Below are 17255 nucleotides of genomic sequence, written 5' to 3' on the forward strand. Positions count from 1 at the left end.
TGAGTTGATTGACCTAGTCTCTTAAACTCACAGAGCATATGAGGCTATGTTAGTAAGACAAACAGAAATTGGACTCATATGTGTAACACATCCCGTAATAGGATTTTGTAGTCACATATTTTATTGATCATCCTAGGAGAAAACAAGACATCTGGATCAAAATGATTTTCTTCTGGTTATATTTTCAGATTGTATGGAAGATGGCAGACTCTTTCAACACATATAGACACTGGATAGCAGCTAATCATATCTTCAAAGACGGAGTCCTGAAACTCTGATCCATCCTTTAATGCCAATGCTTATCTGCACTCTATGTTCACTATATATAAGAGTTCTTGTAACCATCCTTTTCCATCTCAAACTTACTTCATCAGTCTCTCTCTAACAATACTTCGAAGAATCAAAATGGCTAATCACCTTTTGGTTATTGCAAGTTTACTAGTCATTGCTTGTGCCATGGTTACTGCCTTTGAGCCTAGTCCATTGCAAGATTTCTGCGTTGCAGATCCTACTAGCTCAGGTCAGGATCTTACTAATTTATAAAGTAGCTTTAATTGCATAAAAAACGATGCATGTTTTAGCTTCTGCTCTTTCCAGACTATTAATCAGTACATGTCAGATGTTCGGCTCTTGTTTCTTACAAATATTTTTTTCATATGGCAGCAAAAGTTAATGGTCTAGCTTGCTTGGACCCGAAGATGGTGCAAGCCAACCACTTTTCCTTTAGTGGACTCCATATTCCTGGCAATACATCAAATTCCCTTGGCTCTGCAGTTACACCAGTCTTTGTAGGCCAATTACCTGGACTCAACACCCTTGGAATCTCAATGGCCCGTATCGACTATGCACCGTGGGGTCTGATCCCTCCTCACACGCACCCTCGAGCCACTGAAATTCTAACAGTCTTAGAAGGCAAACTCCTCGTTGGCTTTGTGACTTCTAACCCTGAAAACAGGCTCATTACTAAGGTCCTTGAGAAGGGTGATGTGTTTGTGTTTCCAATTGGACTTGTACATTTCCAGAGAAATGTTGGCCATGGAAGTGCTTTCTCAATCTCTGCCTTAAGCAGCCAAAACGCTGGTGTTGTTCTCATTCCAAATACTCTATTTGGATCCACACCAAGTATTCCTGGAGACATTCTAGCCAGGGCTTTGCAGGTGGACACGTCAGTCATTGAAAAACTTCAAGCTCAATTCTAGACGGTCGAGATCCTGAATTGAAGAATTTCTCCTTTCTTACCAATATGTTTCTTACGGTGATTTCTTACATTTGTCTAGTCCTCATTTATTCTAACGTTTGACGATTTGTATCATTTACTTACAAAATGTTCCTAAGACTTCCATAAAGTTTGCAATAATTTATAGTTTGATCAGATAATGCTGCTTTATGACTGTAATTGCCACACCAAATTCTTCCAGCCATATAATAAGCTTACATAATATAAATGAGAAAACATCTGATGATTGAACACAATTTCATTCCTGAAGGTCCAGTTAGTCCAAATGGTGACAAAAGGCAATGCACTAATCTTTCTTCTGCATGTTGCAGTGGCCAAAGTGCTCAATTGCCAGAATATTTCCTCAATAGAACTTGACATACACCACATAATTCCTGACTTCGATTGAGTTAATTCCACATACTCTAAATACTAGGTCACTGCATTAGAAAATGCAGCGTGTTTCAGCAGAACTACCATAGAAAGAATAAACCTTGCTACTTTAGCAGTTTTGCACTCCTGACTCCAAATGACTTGACTGAAAATTCCATTACAGTAACAGAGTACTTTCACAGTTTTGGTTGCATATACTATCAAGTTTAATTTTGAAACACTCTAGCAGTTTTCATGCATTTGTTAAAAATTGATCTTAATCAACCTTGGCAGGCCCGAAACATATTGTTCCATGCGTTTCTCTAGAATTATTCAAAGTTATTTAGTGCAGGGTTAGTTTTAGTTCTGAGATGGAAGAAGACATCCTCTGCGTGAACTAAATGATTAAGAAGATTTGCTAATGTGGCACTAATGAAATCAATAGCAACAACACATGACACAGTTCGATCATATGAAACCGAACTCAAATCATGTTGAGCATATCTTGTATTCTTAAGCCTAATTCCAAGTACCTGAGGACTTTTTCAGAAGCTGGGAAGAACAGGAAGGCGAATAGTGACAGGGATGCAAGGTATCGTAACCCTTACACAGAGGAAGCCATTTGGAATAAAGGGATGTACTTCTGTAGCTATATTCGGCTTGAATTGAAGATGCCAGACTCTCTCAATTCTAGTGCTGACATTGGACGGCAGCTAACTCGTTCAAGGTCTAATTCTTTAATTTCTGAGCCGCGCTTCATCATATGCATATGTAAGAGTTGATGGAGCGACGATTTCACAACTTCAAATTACTTGAACAAAGGCTTATCAACCTGCTGCTAATAATACCTCAAAGAATCAAAATGGCTAAACACATGATATTTGTTGTGAGTTTAGTAGCCATTGCTTGTACCTTGGCCATTGCCTTTGAGCCTGGTCCGCTGCATGATTTCTGTGTCGCAGATCCTACTCGTCCAGGTCAGGGACCTTACTGAATTGTAAGCGATCATTGTACAGTAGCTTTAATTCCTTAAAAATTTGTTTCAAATGTTTTTGCTTCTGCTCTTTCCAATACATTAATCAGTACATGATCAACATGCTATTTATATGTTCTTACATTTTGTTTTTCGTATGGCAGCAGAGAGTTACTGGTCTAGCTTGCTTGGATTCAAAGCCTCATCTCAGCTATCCTAGGCCCCGTTTGTTTGTTGGAAAGTAGTTTTCTTTTGGAAAGTGAATTCCGGGAAGGTATTTTTCGATGTTTGGTATGTAATGATGGAAAATAAGTTGGAAAACACTTTCCAGTGTTTGGTTATGTCATGAAAAATGAGCTGGAAAATAACTTATTAATGTTTTATTTTTCTCAAGTTTATTAAAATAATGAGGAACAAATCTTACAAATTAAAAAGTTGAAAGAGAATGAAATTGAAAAAAATATAATTTCATAAATTATCTCAAATAAAATAAATAATAATCAAAATAATAGAGATCAAATCTAAAAAATTAAAAAAAAAATGAAAGGTGAAGAAATTAAAATAATAATAATTAACATTTCATAAATTATTTCAAATAAAATAAGTAACAATCAAAAGAATGAGGATCAAATTTGATAGATAAAAAATTTCAATAAAAAAATGATAAGGAAAAAGCAAATAGCAATTATAAAAATAAGGACCAAAATTAATATAAAAATTAAATTTTAAGAGATGGAATTGAAAAATAAATATTCAAAACAAATTATATATATCAATCAAAAGTTTGAGGATCAAATTTGATATAATTAGCAAATAATGATATTTTTAAATTTTTCACAACTTCCGGAAAGTGTTTTCCGCCCAAATTTTCCAGGAAAACACTTTCCTGAAAACCAAGCTAAATTTTTCTTTGACTGGAAAGTGTTTTCCGTTGACCAACGTTTCTAATGGCAAACAAACACAGGAAAGTTTGGAAAGTGGTTTCCCGGAAATCACTTTCCGGAAAACAAACACAGCCAAAAGGGAAAACATTTTCCTGGAAACCAAACCAAATTTTTTTTTGACTGGAAAGTATTTTCCGTTGACCGGAAAGTGTTTCCGTTGACCAACTTTTCTAATAATAAACAAACACAGAAAAGTTTGGAAAATGATTTTTCAAAAAGTAAATTTCGGAAAACAAATATATCTTAGACCGAATCCCAATCCCGTACAAATTTTGAAGGAACATTGATTGACACCCAAAACAACATAGTGTTATTACCTCCAAGAAATATCCTAAGCTTATGAATGGACGAATTATCAGTGTGGTGTCCTTTCATGAACTTGTTTTTCTAACGGGCACCAACTTTTTTCGCTAATTACTTGCAAGCCCTAACCTTTCCTATCAATGGAACACTAAGGCACAGCAATCAACAACACTTGGTTCAGGTAACCTGCACGGTAAAGGCTACTCCAAACAATTTCATGCTCATCGGAAAGGTGATCCAACATATTTATCCACCTTTTGACCAAAATTTCCTTTCTAAAAAATAAAGTAACTGGATCGCAAGTTAAACTGAATTTTTAACATGATCAGGTTTTTTATTTTTTTAAACTCTGACTAGTCTAGACAAATGACCAAATCAATTTTATAACTAGAATTATTATATTATTATTAATTTTAATATTCAATGTAAATTAAAATTAAAATAATTTATTAAATCTTGTTGACAATTTTCTAAAAACCGTACTAAAACAGTCAACCGTCAACGTCCCTTGTTCTGTATCTTTTCTTCACCATCTCCTATCCTTCTTATCTACACTGTGTTGTCTCTTGTGACAATAACCAGACGCGCTACCGTTGTGAATAAATTAGAGGAACTAGTAACTCTAAAGGTAAAGAAGACTACATTTGGCTGATACATGCGTTTTACAGTTCTTTTGCGGTACAGATATGGTTAATGCATTTGAGCTGAACATTTCTGCTGGTCTAGCGGTTGACATAAATAAATTGCAGACTTGATGGTGCTTCTTAAACTGAAATAAAACCAAGACAAGTATACAACAAATTTCCACAATTTAGGAAATGAAAGTATTTATGAATCTTGATTCTGTGTCTGTAAATTTACAGTTACAACACCTCAGGTTGGAATCCCAGCAAAAAAAGATTGGAATTGCTCATCAGACTTTTGTAATACAGTTTTGAGACGTGAAGAACACTTTCCCTGGAAGCAAAAACAGCAAAAATCACCCAAGATCCTAGCTTGAGATTGAAGCTCGGGACCTATTCACTGGCTCGTTTACACATCTAAATCTTCCAATCAATTTTATCAGCAAACATGATGCAAGTGTAAGCACAAGGGATAGACTCCGACCTCCTACAAGACCAGCAAGAGCAACAAAAAAGAGAATCAGATAATCTGAACTGCCCTTTTTATCAACTACTACTACTTCCGTTTCAGCCTGCCATCCAGTGCTAGAGCTAGAATTTCCTTGATCAGGTTCTTTTCCTTTTCTCCTCTCTTTTATTCCCTCTTCTTCTTCTTCCTCTTCCTCTTCCTCTTCCTCCAACTTTGATAGCAAGGCCTTGCCTTTGTTTTCAAACCCTTGTTTGTCACCATCTTCTAGCACTTCAATTATCCCCATCTCATCGTCTCCCCAACAACTAGATGATTCACTACCGACATCTGGTTCTTGCCCCTTGCTCTTTTTCGCCTTCTTTATAGCCCGCAACTTCTTTGGCACCAATTTCTTTATGATCTTTCTTCTGATTTTTGATTTTCGGCTTCGCTCTTTTTCGCATACCAAAACTCCACTTTTATCTTCCTCTACCTCCATAATTCTCCAATCACAAACGAGCAAATCCATTCTTGATTCAGCTCCCCTATTTGCTTCAACTGGCACAATCCTATCAAAATTAAATTCTAGAGCTTGAGTTTCCTCGAGGGAAGACTTCATTTCAAGAGTCTCAATTAAATCACAAGAATCAATCCCAACATCTTCTTCTTGTTCTATCTCTTGAATGATCAATTCTTTTCTTGAATCATCACATTTCCTTACTCCTTTCAACATCAGAAATGCTGAAGAAACCCTTTCGACAAATAGTTCTAAGACTATCTCTACATTGAGACATGGTTTCAAGAAACATAACACATGCTTTCCAACATATTCAAGAAAAATAAGCACAAAAGCAGACATTGTTATCCCAACTACAAGCTTTTTAGTACTTAAACCCAAAACCACCACCAAAAACATCTTCAAAACCACAAATAACAAACGTTTCTCTTTCTCATTCCAACATTTCTTATCAGTAACCTTAACATCATCAACATCTTCAACATCTTCAACATCTTCATCATCTTCAACAACAGGCAATAACTGACTCACCAAATCACATACATCAAAACTCTCCATATTCTCCAAATTCTGAATAGGCCCTGGTGAATCCACCAACTCTATAGAACTTGATACAAAAATAGGATCAGAGATTACAAGTTCCTCCTCCACCTCTTGCAACTGCTGTTGTCTCTTCTTCTTCTTCTTCTTCTTGCCAGTTGGTTTCTTTAACCTTTCACGGTTCTTGACAAAGAGATCAACAAGAGAAGTAGGGAAACCAGTCTCAACAACAAGAGAATTCCCTCTTTTTGGCGACTGAAGATCTGCCACAATACGTGAAAATCTTGCAACTTTGTCCTTCTTCCACGGAAAAGGCATGTTCGCATCAAAAAAGATTGGATTTTGAAGGATGCCCGGATGGGAATTTTCCCTAAAAATATAGAATTTGAAGAGAATTTGTGTGATCTTGTTCTCTTACAAGCATCCTATAAAAATGTCTTGTTTTGTATTTTATTGTGCTGATAAAAAGGTTAGAAACCTATAGGAGATAATAAGGGAGATACGATAGAGGGGGGGGAAATGGGAAGAAATTACTGTGGAAACGCGTGTGCGCTGTTGATGAGATTGTTTAACTTTTAATAATTCATGATATTTTAAAATAATATTTTTTAATTTATTAAAATTAATTTTTAATAATAGTATATTAAAACGATATTAAAATACAAAAAAAATAATTTAAAACTAAAAAAAAACTTTAAAAATATAATTAGACAAAAGTTAAAGTGGAGTCTTAATCTCTGTTTTTTTAGTATAGAGAATTTAGGTTTTTTTTTTTTTTTAAAAAAAAAAAGAGGTTTTGGGGTCTAAAAGGGCTTGCATTTACCTAATAAGGTGGTGAAATATGGTGGAATACTACAGCTTGGCAAGGGAATTGGTGGTGGTTGCTTTGCTAATTTTGGCTATTCTTGCTGCCAAAGGCTGGATTTTTACCTGTTTTACAGCGTCTCTATTTAGTAGGAAAATTGTTTGAGTTGTTAACGGTTGATGTTTTGTTATTTTATGTCTTTCATTCCCTTTAAACTTTGTGAGTTATATTTAGAATTGAATTATAAAAAATAAAATCATAGTTATTAAACTTTATTTTACAAGAATTTGATAAGAGTTAAGTTTCTTTTGAAATTATTTTAAATATTAATTTAGTATATTGATTTGATATTTTATTGATATAATCTAATCTGAGTGAAGTTCAACAAAACTAAGTCTAAATAATTAAAAAAAATTAAAATAATACCGTTTGGTGAATTTTTTTAATTTGAATTAACTAGATAAAGTAAAGTAAAATTAAAAAATAAAATCTTTGAAAGGTAATTTGAAACGAATTTAGTTACGCTTGGTTTACCTAAATCAAGCTTTATATTAATTAAAGCATTAATATCATGATATTTGAGCGTAAATATCATGTCCCCCACGGTGATTTAGGAGAGAATCGTCCATTCATGAAAAAGGTGTTTTTTTAGAAAAAGAAAAAGGAAAGAAAACAAACCATTCTTTCCATAAGGCCATGATTGGATTCCATTTGAGAAAGAATTAAGCATTCTTCCCATAGGGCCATTAAGCATTTAATTAAGTTCCTAAACGGCGGGAGTAGTTTTTTCTTTTTATAAGGGCTTTTTCAAATTGTGTTTATTTTTAAAAAGATATTAAATTAATAGTTTTTAAATTATTTTAATATATTAATATTTTTTTAAAAAAAAAGGCGCTAAGCTAGATAATAAAACAAGGTGGACAAGTCAATAATCAATTCAAAACAAGCCGCCTAATTTATGGACGAACGCGAGGATATTTCCTTAATGGGACCCAAATGGCATTTTGATTAGAATCAAACGGTGGAAAATCAAGATTAAGAAGAAAGAAGAGAGGATTTTGGACCAAAAGTGGAAAGGGACATGGCTAAGCTGGATGATGGGGAATGTGGACAGCTCAGAGGAGAGAGAAAGTAGGGCCCAGTCAGTCATGAAAGTAGTTCAGAGTCAAGTGGGGGTTTCTGTGACAGGATAATTGAAAAGACAAAGGGTGAAACACAAGTTAAAGTGACTGTCAACATGGTGTTGATGATGTTTGACTGCGTTTTGGTCTTTTTTGTTCGCTTTCTGCAAGGCGTGGTCTTTGGGCTTGGTTCCAGCTGTTCAGTATCGTACATTTTACTGTAACCATTAATCATTAAATGTACTTGTCTTGTCACCATGTTTTTTAAAAAAATCTAGGTTGATGAATTATTCAGTTAATTTGTGGGTTATAAGGTAAATTAGAATTGTTTTCAATTAAAATTACATTATTTTTTTAAAGCATTTAGTGTTAATTAGTGGAACTTCATCGGGTTATTAAAAACTTGGTTGTGTAATTTGAGTTTTAATAGATTAATGTCTTGTATATGTAGTTTTTAATCCTGATTCCACGATTGATCCAAGATAAGTCATGGGCAGGTAAATTGAACTAGGGTGGATTGATTTATTTAAATTTTTTTTTTTGGAACATGACCGAACCTAAATCCTAGTTCAAGGTTCAATCTTTTGAATCCGATTGGTATTAAAATAGTGGTCTTAATTCTATAGTTTTTAACTCCTATTCAAGAGTCAACTCGAGACAACTCATATGTTATGAGTTAGGTAGATTAATGTGAGTTAATTTGGGTTAACTTGATTTTTTATCTTATAAAAAAACAAAAATAATATTATTTTTAAAAAAGCAATTAAAAAAAAGTCAGCAGATTTTGACCAGGGGCCATCCTTGATTTTTTATTGGGCCACTGAGTCAATTCTTCCTATGTTTTTGTTGAAACCCGGTCTAATCTAGACCTCGAGTCACCCGAATTACAAGTCAACCCACCAATCCAAACTGAGTCTTAAAACAATGCATGCGTGATTTAATTAGAAACTCGGTTTGAATCATGTTTATATCTCAAGTTTTTCAGGTCAATATGTTACATGTGTGGAGTTTAAAATGAATGAAAAATGATAAATTGATATTTGGCATTCCACAAGGTTCAAGAAAGAAGGGATCTTTAATTTGTTTTTCAATAAATTGACTATAATTTAGTCTATAAAAATTAAGTGATTGATTTTTTATTATAGAAAATTATTAGATATGTTGTCCGTGCATGCTATGGGCCAAGAAAAAAACATTTGACGTAAAAAAAGTTCTAGATTTAAAAAACCCAAGTCTCGAGTAAATGGTTTAAATGACAATTTAAATAATATAAAAAAAACAAAAAAAACAAAATTGACAAAAAAATAGAAGATTAACATAACCATACATGAGCTTATTTGGATTAGTAAACAACTTAATGCTAACCCAATAAAAGAAAAACCATAAAAAAAAAGAAGCAAGACTTCAAAACAAAAAAGAGATGAAAACTCAGAGTAAAAAAAAGAAGGAAAAAAAACTAAAAAAACTCAGGCGAACCTTCTAAACCTGGTCTAATATTAAAAACTTGCAACTTATTGAATCATGGACTTGATTTCAATCAAAAAACTTAATTGTCAAACATTTTAATTTTAAAGGATGAAATCATTAAAAAATATATTAATAAATAAACTTGAAAAAGCAAAAAAAAAAAAGAACAAAAAGAATGAGGATAAAATTTGAGAGAAAAACAGATAAAAATGATGAAATTTGAAAAAAATTAAAATAATCTCAAACAAAATAAATAGCAATTAAAAGAATGAGTATCAATTTTAAAAGATAAAAAAAATCATAGGGTATGAAATTGAAAAACATTTTGATAGGTTATTTATAGATTAAGAAATGGTAGGAGGTAATACTAGAAAACATTATAGAGAGCTAACCCAATAGAATCAAACCAAGAAAATAAAAAAAAAACAAAAAATAAATTAAAAATAAGCTAAAAAGAAGATAAAAAAAACTTAAACAAACCCGGATGAACCTCCTGAACTTGATCTAATCTCTAAAACCTGTAAATTGTGAAATCTTGGATCTGGGTTTATTAAGAAACTTAACTCTTAACAAATTTAATTTTTAAGGATGAAGACACGTAAAAACCATTAATAAAAAAACTTGTACAAGGAAAAAAAAACAAAAAAACAAGGATAAAATTTGATAGAAAAATACCCGAGGAGGATGAAATTTGAAAAACTAAAAATGACCCCAAACAAAATAAATTGCAATTAAGAGAATGATGACCAAATTTGAAAGATTAAAAAATTATAGAATGTTAAATTAAAAAAATAATAATTTGATAGATTATTCATGGATTAAAAAATATTAGGGGGTGAAATAGAAAAAAATTATTGAGGGTTAACTCAATAGAATCAAAATGTAAAAAAAGAAAAAAATACTTAAAAAAATAAAAAAAATAAGAAAACATCAATTTAGAAAAAGAAAAAAAACCAAGAAAACCCGGCGAATCTTTTAAACTTGGTTTAATTTCTAAAAGTTGCAACCCGTAAAATATTTGACCTAGATTCAGTTAAGAAGCCTAATTCTTAAAAAATCAATAAAAAATAGCGAGGATAAAATTTAATATAAAAAAACCCAAGGAGAATGCAATTTTAAATTTTTTAAAAAAATGGTGCCAAATAAAATAAAAAATAATTAAAAGAACGAGGCCAAATTTTAAAGATAAAAAAAATAACAATTAAAAGAATGAGAACCAAATTTTAAAGATAAAAAAAAATAACAATTAAAAGAATGATAACCAAATTTTAAAAATAAAAATGTCATAGAGGGTGAAAATTGAAAAACATTTATAAAAACCTAGTAAACCTGAGCAAATACATAAACCTTGTCAAATTTGAAAAACTTGCAATCCATGAAACCCTGAATTCGCATCCAATCAAGGAGTTTATTATGAGCCAATTTTAAAATATAAATTTTAATAAGTTGTTAAAGTAAAAAAAAAATAGCAATAAAAAGAATAAGGATTAAATTTGATAGGAAAAAAAATCAAAGGAGGGTGAAATCATAAATAAAATCATTTATGATTTAAAATAAAAACTTGTCAAGGCTAAAAAATTCACAAAAAAAAGAGGGATAAAATTTAATAGGAAAAAAGCAAATGAAAGTGAAATCGTAAAACAAAATCAATTGAAAAACATGATTCCAAACAAAAAAAATCAAAATTAAAATAATAGGGATCAAATTCAATATATTATTCAAGATAAAAAAATCATAATAAAAAGAAAAAGGGATTATATCTGAAGAACCAACAAATTAAAGGGTTGTTCTTGAATTTTTAAGGGGTTGTTGCGAAAATCTAGGTGAAGGAGAGAGAAGTTGAGGGGGAAAGAAATGGCTGCTAATGCAAAACCACCACGAATCTTAGTACATGCGTCGTCTTATCTAACTCGGGATGCCGAGACCTTTCAAATGTCACCCAAACGGTGCGGGGGGCCTCTACACGCTGGCTCATGTCGTGCATGCATTAGCATGTTTTTTTAATTATATTTAATAAATATAATTTTACAATAATACTCTTATGCACCCTTGAATTTCCTATCACATGGCTAAAGACATAATTTTAACCTCCAATAAAATTAGTATGGTGCTATATTCTCCACTCTAGACTCATAAATTAGTGTGACACCATTTTTCTTATTAATGACTACCTTTTGTATGGGCACCTACTTCCCTCTCCAATTACTTACGAGCACCAACCTCTTCAATAAAATTAGAATGGTGCTATAGTCTCTTTAACTGACTCACAAATTATTAGTGCAACACCATCTTTCTCGTCAATGACTACTTCCTGTATGGGCATCTACTTTTCTCTCCAATTACTTATGGCCACTAATCTCTTCATTAATAATACAACAAGACACAATAATCAACCACTCAACTTTTAATGTGCCTTTCACATTTCTCCAATGCTCTATATTCCTTGCACATTTTATCTTATATTTACTAACTTAAACATTAAATAGTTATTGTTTCGTCTGAGAACTTGTAGTTAAGTTTTTCATATTAAGAGTGTGTTTGAGAGTGTGGTTGCGGTTGCTTTTCAAAATGTTTTTCATTTCAAAATAATATATTTTTTTATTTTTTAAAAATTAATTTTGACATTAGTATATCAAAATTATTTAAAAACATAAAAAAATATTAATTTTAAATAAAAAAAATTAAATTTCTAAAAAACACGATTTCAACTGCGTTCCCATCGCACCTTAAAAGTCATCTAATGTTGCATCACCCAGGCCAGCCCGTCGGTAGTGTATGGTTTATTAGATGGGTTTGCTTTTAGCAAAAATGGCATCACAGGCCTAGTCCATTTTCATGGATTCCAAATGCTACTCAACTTATTTCTGTTCAACATCTTTTACCTAGGACTTGGTCCAAATGTCTTTTTTTGGGAACAGGGTTTTGGTTTTGAGGCCATTATGAACTAAGGCCTACCAAACTTTCTGAGCACGAGCTCTCATCATGCCAGGAATTTGTTCAAATCCAATGACTTCTGTTTTGGTGTTGCCCTTATTCTACTCTCCGAGCAAAATTGGAAGAGATGAACTTTCCAAGCTTTTGATTCATTCATCAATGGTGGGGTTGCCTGCATTCCTAGCCCTCCTCTTGACTGAGATCGAAGTATCAGAAAACTTGAGAAAGTGAGAACTAAGGAAGTATGAACAGTTACCACAGCTGGGACTTGCGACTGAGAAACATTGGAGAGCAGAGTGGATCTTATCTTTCCCAAAAAATAAAAATAAAAAGTTAGATTTTTTCTTTTCCAAATTAAAACTTTATTGCTTTAAGTTCATATCTCATCTTGAAAACACCAGCTTGTTACAAATTTCTTGCTGTGTAATCCCAAAGGTAGCCAGCCAGCCCTAATGCCACTAGTTTCAGCACGTATTTTCATCAAATACCACCAACAATTTAGTATTTTTTTAATGGTCTACTATTGCTTGTACATATAAGAAATAATTCAAATTTATTTCTCAAATAATATCAACAATTTATGACATTAACTTTGTGGAATGGATCTCTCTAAAAAATTAAATCAATGCACCGTTAACTATTTTATATATTTTGATTAACGTGGGTGTCTGAGTCAGTTTGCGCGCACCTCGATTAATCTCACGAGCTCTGAAGTTAACGAACATGTAAGTCTCTAGTGGTCATCATGTTAGCAACCATAAGGCTTGAATCTGAGACCACAGGGAGAGCAAATCTTTTGGTCCCAAACTCTTACCACTGAATTACCTACTAGATGGTTATTATTTTAATATTAAGTGGCACTTGGAGCACTTGTTATGGGATTAGTTGTTGATATTTAGAAATAGTTATAAAATCTTAATTCTTAATCTAATCACCATTGTACTATTAGATATTTATAAAAAGTTTGAAATTCAAAATTATCTAATTATTACATCAATAATCAACACAAAATAACAATAATTAATCCTATAACAGTTTCTCTAAGCTAACAATAATTAATTCAATAACAACAATTGAGTTCAATTAAGAAGTTTTAATGAAATTTTACTTTTGAAATATTTTAAATATTAAGAGATTCAATATATAAAAAGAAATCAAATATTAACTTTTCTGTTTTATTACACTAAAAAGAAAAAATTAGTATTATTTTCTAAAATAATTATTTATCTATTTTTAATAGATATTTGAAGAAATAAGACCACAGCAATGCAAGTAATCTAAAAAAATTTGAATTCTATTTTTTAATATTTAAATTGAATTTATTTATTAATTAGATTTAAATTAATCAGAAATAGAAAATTTGTTACAAACAGTCTTTAAGCCTTAATTAAAATACACATTATAAAGACAATATGATCCCAAGGGATAAACTTGTCATGTTAGACATAAACTGATCAGGTGATTCCTTCCAGAACACTCAAACGTACATTCCAACTCACTTGCAACCAAAAATGATTAGAAAAAACACATCCTGAACCCCATCCCATGCAAGTAACCAATAAAATCACCTCAAAGACCCAAAGAAACCTCCTTTATATGCTCTCCTCCACTCCTTCCTCCTCAATTCCCTCTCCCCTTCAGATCCCACTTAAAAACCATTTCAGGAACCCCAAAGAGGTGCAAACTTTGGTGCCAAAATGAGAGAAATCCTTCACATTCAAGGGGGTCAATGTGGGAATCAAATTGGGGCCAAGTTTTGGGAGGTGATCTGTGATGAACATGGGATTGATCAGTCAGGGAGGTACAGTGGAGACTCAGATCTTCAATTGGAGAGGATTAATGTGTATTACAATGAAGCAAGTGGTGGAAGATATGTGCCACGTGCTGTTCTTATGGATCTTGAACCTGGTACCATGGATTCAGTCAGATCTGGTCCTTTTGGACAGATTTTTAGGCCTGATAACTTCGTTTTTGGCCAATCCGGTGCTGGTAATAACTGGGCTAAAGGGCATTACACTGAAGGAGCTGAATTGATTGATTCTGTTCTTGATGTTGTCAGGAAAGAAGCTGAAAATTGTGATTGCTTGCAAGGTAATTTTTTTTAAAGATGTCTTTTTTAGTGCCTTTTGTGTTGTTTTGATTGAACCCTTGTGAGTTTTGTTTATTTTGCTTGTTTGATATTGCATTGGGAGGGATTAATGCTTTGAGAAATGGCTTTGGATTGTTTTGATTGGATATATCTATTTTTTTAAATGGTTTTGGTTAGTTTGTTAGAATACAAAGAATACAAGTGGGTTTGATTGGATCTGGTCTTATATTCAGGTTTTTTGAGATTTTTCTTGGTGCCGTTGATTTTTTGTATTATGAAAATGAGGGGCTTTTCATTTTTGTTTTGTTTAGCTTGCTGGGAAGCTAAATGTGTGTTTATGATGGTGCCTCCATGACTTGTTCTTTCATGTTGTTCAATGACATCGTAATGCTGGACTAAATCCTGTTTTCTGGTTTTGCTGACTGCTCCATATGCTAGGCTAGTTCTGAATTTTTTTTGGCTGGAAACTTGTGTCGTTGGTTTTCACAGCTGATAACAGATAATGAGAAAATGATCTTCCGGGACTTGAAGTATGTAACAAGGTCTATTTAGATTCAAGTGTGGTTTATACTCATGGTTGGAAGTTTGGTTTCTATCTTTTTCATGATTTGGTTTTTGTTTGCAATTTTCCGTGTTTCTCTTTAATTTGTGGTCATTTGATTGGTATACCATCATTGTTTTTTCTCTTAAATTTAAGTTCTATCTAGAACTGTCCTTTCTCATTGATGCTACATTTTTAGTTTTCCTGTCTGTTTTCAAGAATCATTTAATATATTTGGTGGAACAGGATTTCAAGTTTGCCATTCTTTGGGTGGAGGCACTGGTTCTGGCATGGGAACTCTTCTTATTTCTAAAATTCGTGAGGAGTATCCTGATCGCATGATGTTGACATTTTCCGTCTTCCCTTCACCTAAGGTATCTGACACTGTTGTTGAACCATACAATGCAACTCTTTCTGTCCACCAGCTTGTAGAAAACGCTGATGAATGCATGGTTTTGGACAATGAAGCTTTGTATGACATCTGCTTCCGCACTCTCAAGCTTGCTACCCCCACTTGTAAGTTAATTGAAAGCGCTTTCTGTGAACTGAAAGACATAATTTAAAGATATTAAATCTGGAATTAATTAAAAGAACCATCTGGCCTTTTCTACCTAAAGATTGAAAATGAATGTTGAGATGGACAACAATAATAAAATGCTTAGTTCTTAGTTGGCTGCTCACTTCTCGTTCTCATTGGTGGTTGATAGGGAATTGATTGCTTGTGACTTCTTATTTTTTATTGGTATTTAAATCCACATGGTTTGCTGTCTCTCCTTGCCTCTAACCTAGACAACCACCACCCCCTATGCCCCACAAATAAAGATGACAACAACAACTTCTATTGTACAGCTTGCTGTTCACTTATTCTTCTTCCCTCTTCCAGAATATGCAATATCTTCAGCTCAATTTGATTGCAGATAATACACATGTAATTCATACGAACAGATGCATGATATGTGTACATGAACATGCCCAAACACATGCATGTATGTTCCATGTAAGGTTTTGAAGCATCATGATCTGACTCTGGTACCTTATGTTTTGTTTTGCCATATCCCAGTTGGGGATCTTAACCATCTCATTTCTGCCACCATGAGCGGTGTCACATGCTGCCTTCGCTTCCCAGGACAGCTGAACTCTGACCTACGAAAGCTCGCAGTTAACCTTATCCCATTCCCTCGTCTTCATTTCTTCATGGTTGGATTTGCACCCTTGACATCAAGAGGATCACAGCAATACCGTGCTCTGACTGTGCCTGAACTAACCCAGCAAATGTGGGATGCCAAGAACATGATGTGTGCTGCTGACCCACGTCATGGCCGTTATCTAACTGCTTCAGCCATGTTCCGTGGTAAGATGAGCACTAAAGAGGTCGATGAACAAATGATAAATGTCCAGAACAAGAACTCGTCATACTTTGTTGAGTGGATTCCCAACAATGTAAAGTCCAGTGTATGTGACATCCCACCGAAGGGTCTGAAGATGGCATCCACTTTCATAGGGAATTCAACTTCAATCCAGGAGATGTTCAGGCGTGTCAGTGAACAATTCACAGCTATGTTCAGGCGCAAGGCTTTCTTGCACTGGTACACTGGCGAGGGAATGGACGAGATGGAATTTACTGAGGCTGAGAGTAACATGAACGATCTGGTTGCTGAGTATCAGCAATACCAGGATGCAACTATCGATGAAGAGGAGTACGAGGAGGAAGAGGAAGAGGAACATGATACTTAAGATAGCTTGAAATTCTTTTCACTATGTCTCAAGTATGTATTTCCCTGGCTCTATTTAAGTGAGTGAAATGTTTCTCATTGGGGGGTCAAACTAGATTGACTTGCTGATGTATGGGTTGTGGTTCCTTGTATTGAAGATGGGATTTCGTGACTCCTTTTGCTTTTAAATTTGAATGATGGATGTCTTGTATTTAGTAGACGAGTGTTTGGTCATCTATCACTTCAAACTTGTAGCATTTTTCCTTGGATTAATTTGTGTGATAGGCATGGTTTTCTTAGCAAGGCAGGTTCTCGTGGCATTATAAATGCCATTAGTGTTGCAAGGGGGGAATTGTAATTTTTTTTCCTATTTGAGTGTATATCTTTAGTTTTTCGATTTGAATGTTTGTATCTTTAAAAACTTGCAATGAGTGCTTTTATTTCTTCTTTTTTTAAAAATCGTGGAGACCATAACCGACTAGATAAGATAATGAAAAGGAAACAAAATAAATAAAAATATAGGGTTTATGGACAACCAGAGCCAGTAGGATCTGCAACACAAAAATCTTGCAATGGGCTAGGATCAAAGGCAGTGGCCAGGGCACAAATGATGGCTAGAAAACTTGCAGTAGCAACAAAATGTGGCTAGC

General features: G+C 33.4%; 3 protein-coding genes across 3 annotated transcripts; 2 read left to right on the forward strand and 1 right to left on the reverse strand.

Moving 5' to 3' along the window:
• The first annotated feature begins 405 nt into the window (after positions 1-405).
• LOC18103504 (putative germin-like protein 2-3) lies at positions 406-1199 on the forward strand. Its single transcript, XM_006377876.3, has 2 exons — positions 406-520; positions 664-1199. The coding sequence occupies exons 1-2, from the start codon at positions 406-408 to the stop codon at positions 1197-1199; spliced, it is 651 nt and encodes a 216-aa protein (XP_006377938.1).
• A 3401-nt stretch (positions 1200-4600) lies between these two features.
• On the reverse strand, positions 4601-6419 carry LOC18103506 (uncharacterized). Its single transcript, XM_052445457.1, has one exon. It carries the CDS (start codon positions 6252-6254, stop codon positions 4800-4802), a length of 1455 nt encoding a protein of 484 aa, XP_052301417.1. The 5' UTR covers positions 6255-6419; the 3' UTR covers positions 4601-4799.
• Positions 6420-13712: 7293 nt separating this feature from the next.
• LOC18103507 (tubulin beta chain) lies at positions 13713-17026 on the forward strand. The gene is made up of 3 exons (XM_006377879.3): positions 13713-14354; positions 15140-15409; positions 15954-17026. Exons 1-3 carry the CDS (start codon positions 13961-13963, stop codon positions 16625-16627), a joined length of 1338 nt encoding a protein of 445 aa, XP_006377941.1. The 5' UTR covers positions 13713-13960; the 3' UTR covers positions 16628-17026.
• The last annotated feature ends 229 nt before the right edge of the window (positions 17027-17255 follow it).

Source organism: Populus trichocarpa, chromosome 11 (assembly GCF_000002775.5).
Source record: "Populus trichocarpa isolate Nisqually-1 chromosome 11, P.trichocarpa_v4.1, whole genome shotgun sequence".
Lineage (NCBI taxonomy): Eukaryota > Viridiplantae > Streptophyta > Magnoliopsida > Malpighiales > Salicaceae > Populus > Populus trichocarpa.